The sequence below is a fragment of the Caenorhabditis briggsae genome (assembly GCF_000004555.2).
Source record: "Caenorhabditis briggsae complete genome, chrX, whole genome shotgun sequence".
NCBI lineage: Eukaryota > Metazoa > Nematoda > Chromadorea > Rhabditida > Rhabditidae > Caenorhabditis > Caenorhabditis briggsae.
Genome location: NC_013491.2, coordinates 625,897 through 635,800, shown reverse-complemented (window position 1 = coordinate 635,800; position 9,904 = coordinate 625,897). Strand labels below are relative to the sequence as shown.

General features: G+C 38.4%; 2 protein-coding genes across 2 annotated transcripts; both read left to right on the top strand.

The window, feature by feature from the left end:
• Nucleotides 1–1,768: 1,768 nt before the first annotated feature.
• Nucleotides 1,769–6,260, top strand: Cbr-zfp-3 (the record flags this gene model as incomplete). The annotated part of the gene is made up of 8 exons (XM_045238735.1): nt 1,769–1,844; nt 2,521–2,610; nt 4,019–4,176; nt 4,255–4,375; nt 4,422–4,629; nt 4,736–5,378; nt 5,430–5,603; nt 5,721–6,260. The coding sequence occupies 8 exons, from the start codon at nt 1,769–1,771 to the stop codon at nt 6,258–6,260; spliced, it is 2,010 nt and encodes a 669-aa protein (XP_045093703.1).
• Nucleotides 6,261–6,613: 353 nt separating this feature from the next.
• On the top strand, nt 6,614–7,135 carry Cbr-sedl-1 (the record flags this gene model as incomplete). The annotated part of the gene is made up of 3 exons (XM_002643258.1): nt 6,614–6,805; nt 6,853–6,966; nt 7,016–7,135. The coding sequence occupies 3 exons, from the start codon at nt 6,614–6,616 to the stop codon at nt 7,133–7,135; spliced, it is 426 nt and encodes a 141-aa protein (XP_002643304.1).
• Between the last annotated feature and the right edge of the window lie 2,769 nt (nt 7,136–9,904).

Here is a 9,904-nt window from a genome sequence, read left to right as displayed (position 1 = left end):
AATTAATAACAAGTTTTGTCATTCAGCTCTACCTGGGCATGGGCATTTTAGATCCAGTTTTCTGAACTGGGCTTCAACGACCGACGGGCTACCTACAGTGCGTCCAATAAGTTTAGGACCCCCTATATTTTGGCCGTCTGGCGAAAACTAGAAAAGTTATCAAAAGTCTGTGAATGTAGTTCGATTCCAAACAACCTCGGAAACCAAATGTTGAGTATCCCACTATTTTTGGTGCTTGCGTACAACCAAAAAGACACTTTTTCAGGCGTCCAATAAGTTTAGGACTCCCCTGAAGTTTTCGAGATTTTGAAAAATTTTTGTCGAATTTTCGCTTTTAAACTGGAAATAGTTTTCAGTTTTGAGCTGTTTCCGTACATTTTAATAGGTATTTGAGAAAATTTTCATATTTTGTTGTCTTTCGAAATCATAATTTTTTCTCGTATTTGGGTTTTTTTGTAAAAATGACTCAGTTTGTTCAAAATTCGAACATTTCGAAGGAAATGGGCATGGAACATACATAATATGATACTGAGAAGTGAATTTAGGTAATAGAATGTCAGTCAGGGGCTTGATTAAGTACAGACGGAAATATGATTCTTCCCATACCAGATGTATCAACTTCCTAGAAATGGTGGTGTGGGAAATTAAAAGAAAGGGGTCTTAACGGTCTACAATCAACTCAATGTGCACTTACTTATTGAAAAATGATCAAATACAGGTATATTCCAACGTTGCCTGAACTTATTATGTCCAGAATGCCTCATGTGGGAAAACATGAGTTTACCAGTGGCGGTAAAGCTTTTGGGTGGCAGGATCATCTTTGCGTCTGTATCCAATCAAGCCCCTGACTGACCTTCCAGTACCTAAATTCACTTCTCATTATCATATTCTGTATGTTCCATGCCCACTTGCTTCAATATGTTTGAATTTTGAACAAATTGAGTCATTTTTACAAAAAAAACCCAAAAATGAGAAAAAAAAGATAATTTCGAAAGACAACAAAATATGAAAATTTTCTCAAATACTTATGAAAATGACAAAAAAAGCCCAAAACTAAATCTCGAAAATTTCAGGGGGGGGGGGTCCTAAGCTTATTAGACGCACTGTATGTGATTAAAGTCGAGAATACACTTCCTTCCTCTGTTTTCTGTGTGTTTTTCGTATTGTGTTTTATTTTTGTCTGAAAGTGTGAAATAAATTGTCTCCCATTTTTTGTTGTAGTTTGCACAGTAGCTTTAGAAAAACTATTTTCCAACTTTCTTAATATCTAGCACGGCACGATATCGTTTTTTGATTTTCCTTCAGTACTATTTGTGTTGTTACAACGGTTGTTTTCTCTTCGCTGTTCATTGCCTGCCCGACGACCAACTCTCCTAGCCCCCCGTCTCATCGATTGTCTGCGCTTCTTCCACCAAATTCTTCTATTTTGCCCCTGTCACGTGTTCGCCGCACACAGCCGCTGCTGCCCCTTGGTCGCAAAATGTCACTCACAACGCTCACATATGCGCGCACACCGACACACACTCACACTCACAGTGAGTCAGTGTGTCGTCACAATGTTGTTTGCGAGCGTATGCGTACCAATTTTCATTCAGTTTCATTGTTCGTTTCCCTTTTCAATTTTTTTTTTTCGCGAATGCCAACGCCATTTCCCAAACTGGTCATTATCTGTTTCCTTTTCTCAGTTTCATTAAATTTTGACATTTTTGAGGGAATTCCGCAATATCGATTTTTTAGGTTTTCATAACCATCAACTTGACACCTTGGAATGGAGGATTACTACACGCCAACCAAGACCCTCAATGGAGAAGATATATTCCGTCCACGAGATTTTGAATCACCAGGTAATAACGAATGTATGATTCAGTTGGTTACAATACCTTAGTGATGTACTGATGTAACAACACTCAATACGAAAAATAAAATTGTTTTGCTTTGTCGCCAATTTGTGAAAAAAAAACTGAGAAAGACAAAAGAGAAGCCCAACAAAAGGTTCGAGCCCAGAAAGGGACAGCCGAGCATTGAAATTTCAGGTTCTCCGGAAAACATGATAATTGACGAATTGCGCATAATTTGTTTTTGCTTCAGATCATGTTAAAATGCAGATATTTTTACATTACGCAGCACCGAACTGTTGAGTTGATGAATACGCCACATCGATATGATAAACACGCAAAGGATTTATTCATCAAATATCGATAATATCTGTAAAAATTACCTTCTAATTGTGGAAAAATTGACTAGACATCTCTGACTAATATTGTTAGAATTGTATCGATGACCGAATATGAGAGAGGAGTTTTAATTGCATGTTAGTTAATAATCAGGAGAGATTGATCTATCGAGCTGTGTAATGAGCAACTATAATAACGTGCCGTTAATTATCACGTTTGCTGGCCTGTCATTCCACTAGTGGAGATTTTGTTATTTGCATTGAAAGTCTTGAAGTAGCAAAAACTGCGACAGGCACAAAATCTCTCGGTACTTTTTTGGCAATCTTTTTGATTATTCACGTTTCAGCCGTCTACATTCCAACACCTATCAACCCAGCTGTATCTGAAGTCACGCCAAGCAAACCGGAAGATAAAACTACACGACAAAAATATGGAGGTAAGAAGTCTCAAACTACTTTGAAGCATAGATATTAGGGAATATGTCAGTACTGTTGGATAGATAGCCTGATTCAGGTAAACGGAGTTTTGTTCTGGTTTTTGAGATTGAATAATTTACTGAAATAGTTGATAAAGTGAGTTTTGCTATTTCAAATGCTGTTAAGAAACTAATATTTATAATCTTTTGCGAAACTTTCGGGAGTTGGTTTATAGAACTCTTTTGAAGATAAGGGGACGTGTATATATGATTTTTTGGAGAATTGTCTATTAAAACCTTTATAAAAAATCAAACTAGCGCAAATCATTGGGAGTGCCGTGCTACTACCAACTGAGCTATGCGGTCAAACACTCGACTGACGACTGGTTTGACATATTCAAAACAAACGATATTTGTGCCTGAAAAAAATTCTAGCGACGTTCTTCCCTTTTTTCAGTAAAAATGATTTAACATTACTTCGACAAAAAAATCAGTGTTTACAAAATCTAGAACACTATGATTCCCTATTTTTATCACCTAAAAATCAATTTTTCAGGTAAACAAACAAAAAGAACGGACGATAGGAAGTTGGAGTGTGCTGGAGAGGATGATTTGCCTATTCTCCTATTTTATGATTTTCTATGTCGCATTCTTTACTTACCCTCACTTTCTTGTTATATGTATCGGATCTTTCGTTCTGTCCTCGTTTTCCAGGCAGCCACAACAGGAAAATTGTCAATGACGAGAAATCTTTCAAGGGTTGATCCACATAACAACGGGAGATTTCATTTTATGCTTGTTGAGAGAATTACTAATTGGGAAAAAATATACGAGCTCCAACTCTAAAAAAAACTTTGAGCAAGACGAAACAATAAGAAAAGTAGAAAAAACACGTTTCAGCCTACGATTTCAGCGAAAAATGGAAATTCCTTCATTTCATCGATTGAGAGCCAACTTTCTGATTTTTTTTTGTAGCGCCATGAACGGGACGTTTGCTTAGTCAGATGAAAATACAGAATAATTGACAATTCGTTTAGCATCAGAGCCTGGCGATGGCAAAATACTCAATTTTGAAATGACTACCGCTTAGAAGATTGGGCAACGTTGAACCTTAATTCTTATCAATGGGTTGGGACCGATAAAAAAGAGGAATAAGTTCAAATTCTAAACTCTAAATTTTTTGTCAGCAATCCTTGAACATTTATTGGGTGAACTCTGGAGAGTTTTTAGTAGCTTAGTATAGTTACGCTGGTGGGCATAGTGATAGTCAAGGAGCAAGGAGTATTATAGTCAAATTTACAGTAGTCCCCTGTCCTTTTATCTCTCAAAAAATTTGATACTTCTCTCGTCGAGCGCATTCCAACTTTCGGTTTGTTTAGAAATGCGAGCACAACTGGAACATCACATTTTTCATTTTTAATCGTTTCAGCAAATAATTCTTATTCTCCATCAAACCCTGGCATCAGAATTGTCAAGAGGAAGCCGAAGGCTGTAGCTGAACCATCAACAAAGTCTAACAGTCCACCAGTTCTTAGAAGAAAACTCACCGAAGACGGAGAGGATCCAGCGGTGGCAGCATTGCACAAGGTAAAAATAGGGTTTTTTTTGTTTTGAGTGGTAGATGTGAACGTTATAGCTTTCAACTCGATATGTGTGTTCTTTCAGGCCCCGACAAAAGGAATTTTGTGTAATCACCTTTCGAAAAAGAGAAATCTCAAGATTTCATTTGCGGACACTAAAAATCTCCCGTTGTGCCATATTAAAGAAATTGAGCGGATTGCAGCAAGTAAGTTGAATGTAAAAATAATAGTTTTACAGTAACTATATTTAAGTTCACTCAAATGTGACCGATTTCCGATGTTCGGAAAAGAACGAAGGAGCAGCATTTGGGCAAGACATCGATGAATTTGAAGACGACGTGGAATGGAGTCTGTTGAATGTTAAAAATGCGCGACCTGTTCGAACCGAATTGTCCGCGACCGGAAAAAGAGAGTCAAAGCGACTTGAAGATGCTGGTGTGATGAGAGCACCGCCGTTTGGGTAAGCACCACCATTTGGGTATAATTCTTTATGATCCGATATAAATTTGTGAATGTCACTCATATCCCACCACATAACTAAAATTAAACATTGCAACCGATTTCAGGCACTACACTCTTCATTGCATTTCGGAGCTCAACGACTTGGCAGCCGCTGACATGAATAGCCTTTTACCGATTAGAATTCCGTTAACAAGCAGTTTGGGCGAAGCTGGCAAAGTTAACGCTATCCGAGACCTTCCACTTCCTGGCCGCTTTCGACACAACGGCCTTCTCAAAATCAGCCCAGATCAGAAACTACCTCCAAACTTCACGCTCGATGTACATGATCAGTACAGAGAGGAGCAGCATATGAGAAGCCAACAGAATGCTGATGAAATCAGTTATACGCAGCCTGAACAGAAAAACTCCCACGTCATTCAACAGGTGTTCCAAGAGCCCGGTCCAGGTACGCATACGAACTACTATGCAGTGACGACCACAACTACAACAAAATCAGCAGCATCAGCTCCATGCACGAGTTCATCGTTTGAGCTTCCTGACAAACTGAAACAAATGCTGGAAAAACTCAAGCAAAAAGGAATATTGTCATCAGAAGAATCATCGGCACAAGCAGAACAAGCTCCGGTAGCTGTAGATCCATTAATGGCAGCCTTGCATAAAGCTCAACAAATGATGCAAGAACAATCGTCTACAAGCACTTATGCAAGTGAAGAGCCTTATGAAGAGCAAGTGATGGACGGGTATATTGTAAGTTCGAAAGCTTTCCGAGGTTACTGTGATTTATTCGCATCTATTCAGGCAACATTCGCCACTCCGGAGATGGTTGCTCAAGAGCAACGTCAGAGTTCTCAAAATTCAGAAGGATGGACTCAGTCAGGATGGAAAATCTCCGAGCCTTGTGTTTTCTTCAACAATCGTCCAGGAGGATGCAATCGCGGAGACCAGTGTAGATTCATTCACGACGAGGAATTGGTAACTCTCAGTTTTTTAAGCTCTGTTATAGCAAGAATTCTGTCGCTTCCGTTTCATCAGAAAAAAATATTTGTGTCGTTTCCGTGTCATCAGAATAAAAACATATGCACTTTACAGAGGCGCAAAAATATGGCTGAGCTTCCTGTTCGTGGTCCATATCAACACCGTGGTCGCGGAAACTATAGGGGTGGAAACTATCGCAACAACGGCCCATATCAAGACCACCGGGAGCCATCATCTTCCGGAGGACATCGTATGAATCGATTCCATGAACATGATGGACCGGGACCTCGAGGCGGTCGATATCACAACAATCGTGGTGGATTCTCACAGCGAGGAGGATCTCGATTTGACAGAAAGCCAGATCAATTCAGACCAAACCTTCCACCACACCAATATCAACAATATGCTGGCTCACCTACAGAACAAGGAAACTCCGGGAACGATATCGATGTTACGAATGATGGTTCGAGCCCACCGAAACGTCAACGCACGAGCAGATTTGATTTAAAAGAAGATGATGGATCAGCTAGTGGGCCTGCTGACGTCGATAACCGCCCTCCACGTAGAAGCCGTTTTGATGACCGCCCACATCGCTCCCGTTTTGATCAAAAACCGGAACAGAATGACAGATCTGGATTCGGGCACCATATTTGATAATCCCAACAAAAAAAATTCGATCGGCATGTTTTTTGCCTTTCATTATTATAAAGGAATTCTAACGCACCGCTGCAAATTCTTGTCTCTGTTCAAAAAAAAAAATAACTCACGCGTTTAAACTAACATTTTTTCCTAGCCTTTCTTGCAAATGTGATATTTTCTCCGTTTTCCAGTCATCGTCAGTAGACCCGAGTCAATAATATATTTTTTGTTTTTTTTTCTGTGAATGAAATAATTCGGGGATAGCTTTTTCTTGGTACTCATTTTTCAATAATCTGTTTTGGACAGATCTGAATATTTTATTCATCGTTCATGATAATCATTCAATTTATTGTTACAGAAGCATTCAGATGGCTAACAAAGAGTTCTACTTTGCGATTATCGGACATTCTGACCAGCCAATTTTTGAGATGGATTTTCCGGCTGGTGAAAGAAAGACCAAAGAATCAGAAGGGACACGTCACTTGAATCATTACATTGGGCATGCTGCTCTTGACATTGTGGATGAGCACGCCTTCACCACTACTCAGATGTACTTGAAAGTGAGCTTTAAATACCAAAATTCTATCTGGAACAAAATTAGTTGCAGATGGTGGATAAGTTCAACGAATGGTACGTTAGCGCATTTGTCACCGCGAGCCGCATTCGTTTCATTATTCTCCACACTCACCGTGCGGACGAAGGAATCAAACAGTTTTTCCAGGTTTTAATCTTGTTATTTAAAAAAAATTCGCAAGGCTTTTAATCTTCAGGAAATGTATGAGACGTACATCAAACATGCAATGAATCCCTTCTACGAAATAGATGATGTTATCGAGTCAATCGCGTTTGAACAGAAGGCTGCACTCTATGGACGGAAGTATCTTTCATAAAGCTGTTTCATACTTGACAAGATATGGAAAATGACTTTAATTTTGTTCTTCGGGTCTATTTTGTAGTTGCATAAAACAAAAAATGTGCTGATCCAATTTCTCTAGTGACTTAATTGTGTTATTGTTTTCAAAATTCTAACAACTTTTTTTAATTGACGAAGAATCTCATGAATTTTTATTTTTTTTTTGCAACCGAAAAAACGAACTTTGGCTTCGAGCACTTTTTGCTTCAAATTTTTTTTTGGCTCTGAACAAATTTTACAGCTTTCATGGCATTTTTATTATACCAAACATATTCCGCTGGATGAGAGATCTTATAAAAGGTTTGTCACGGAGATTAACAAAATAAGAATCATAGCAGTCGCTCGAGATGTGTGAGTCATGAGAAAGAGGAGAGAATTGGAAATTTTATTGCATAGCTGCGAGACGATAACGATGCAGCTCCATTGGACGTCCATGAACCGGTGGTGGGAATGACTCCTGATCGGTGACGTGGTCTAAGCTGATGAAGAGAAAGTGTCTCTTCTGCTGGTTCCACTGAAAGTTTAAAAGCCATCAAGTTTTGTTCAAATAGTTTGAAAAAAAATTTGAACACTTACCCGCATTTTGAACAGAATCTGTTGGTCACTGTTACTGCACGATGCGCGTCCGGTGATAATGTCAGCAAGCTGGTAAAACGCATCGTAGACAATCCACTAAAAAACCACTACTTGTATCTTTTTTTAAATTATCACTGAACTTACCAAAGACGGGAATCGTTTCATTTCTTTGAAAAATGGCTCTCCGCTGACATCATTTACAAAAATGTTGGATTTTGCCTGAGGCTCGAACACGCATTCTATATCTCCGCCCTCTTTCTCAACTGCCATCCACGCTTCGAAAGTTGCATTTGCAATGTCCACTGCTTGTTCCGTTTTGTCAAACACTTGGTAGAGAGCTTCAATTGTCCGATTGTGAAGCAAGTGAAGATTTCGCGCGTTAATTGGATTAGGGTCGTGGGGAATCATGTCGTAAGGTAGGAGATCATAACGTAATTGGAACTCTCTATGATTCCCCCTCCGCCGTGGGTCGACGTCAAGATTTACTCCCTCGTTTTGTCTGTAAAAATTGATTCACTGAAGATGATTCACTGAAACTAATGATGAATTAGGCTAGTTCATTTTCTTTTTCTATGTTGTGATAATATTCGTCAAATCCCGTGCCGAACCGGATTATGACCAAAAAATTATCACTAGCACCGGATACCTGATTCCTATGTAAAGTTAGCTTCGATGACTCTCAGAAAAAATTTTTTATACTTTTTTTTCACTAGTTTTGCTTGTTTCAACATTTCGAAGTTTGATTCACCGGAAAAGTTTTAAATTCTACCTGGCCTGGCTCGTGCCAAGTATGGTTTCAATTGATCAATTTTTCTAAATACTCACCCTTGAATTTCCATTCTGAACACTTCCAGGTTTGATTGGTTCCCACGGTAACCGTTCTAAAAAACTTTAATCATTAAACATTTGTCGCTTGACATCTCAATTGATATTAATTCGGCGAAAAATTGTATCGAAAATGCCTACAAAGTTTTAAACACTGATTATGCAATACCGAAATAATTTGTTTCGCTGAAAAAAGCAAATAAAAGTGGCTATTTAGGTGGGAGTAGGAGCAAAATGAATTTCGAAATGGAAAATCGAAAAAGGTTCTAGTAGAGCGCGTTTGCATGCTCTCTGTCGAATTGTATTTTGTGTGTGTGTGTGTGTGTGTGTGTGTGTGTGTGTGTGTGTGTGTGTGTGTGTGTGTGTGTGTGTGTGTGTGTGTGTGTGTGTGTATGTGTGTCTAGCCAAAATAGAGAGTGTGCCACTGAGTGCTAATAAGAATTTAGAAAAACGAGAGGAAAAAGAGGGGAAAACACAAGGAGGAGTTCATGGGTAGGGGAGTATTAAATAAATGGGAGTGGCATAGACCTAGAACGCGTACAAAAAAAAGAATTTAACTGTGTTCTCTTCAGTAAAGATGAATAGCTTCTCTTTGTTTTTGGTTTATGTGAAAAACCCACTCAAGTCATCCCAAAGTAAGAAAATAATTTCAAGAAGGTTTTACGCATTAAAAAACACGGAAAATCTGATAGTTGAAAAAGACCAAAGATATATTTGATGAAACGGAGGAAAGAAGAAATAACTTTGAATTTTTTCTCCAGTATTGTTAAAAATACGCCAATAACATGAGAATTTGAACATTTAAACTTTTAATACAATTTTTAACATTATTCATTTAAAACAAAAATGAACATATCTGTTGAATCCAAGAATTGTGGTCTGAAGAGAAATGAGCAAAACGTTTTCTTAACTGTTTGGACATATTATCCTTTGCTTTTATGTGTTTTTGAACGTTCTTCCAACACACACACACACACACACACATTCAATTAACACTTGAAGATCAGATTCCTGAAAAACCATAGTATCGATATTCAATAATCCAAACCAAGGAGCTTTCGGAAAAAGTTAAGTTATTCACAGAATATCGTCCCAACCTTTTGATAAAGTTTCTCCCTCTTCCCTTCTTCAAATCTTGGCCACCACATTTCTCATCCGAAATTATGTTTTCTTCCGACAAACAAAACAAGTAGTCCCGATTGTTCTTGTTCCGGATGATAACAAGTGGACTGAATGAGATTTCAATATAAAAAAAAGTGAAATGAGACAGCCGAATACAGCCACAAACTGCAAATTTCGAGAATAAAAGAAACACACAGTCTCGAGAATTAGGCAAATTCTTGTG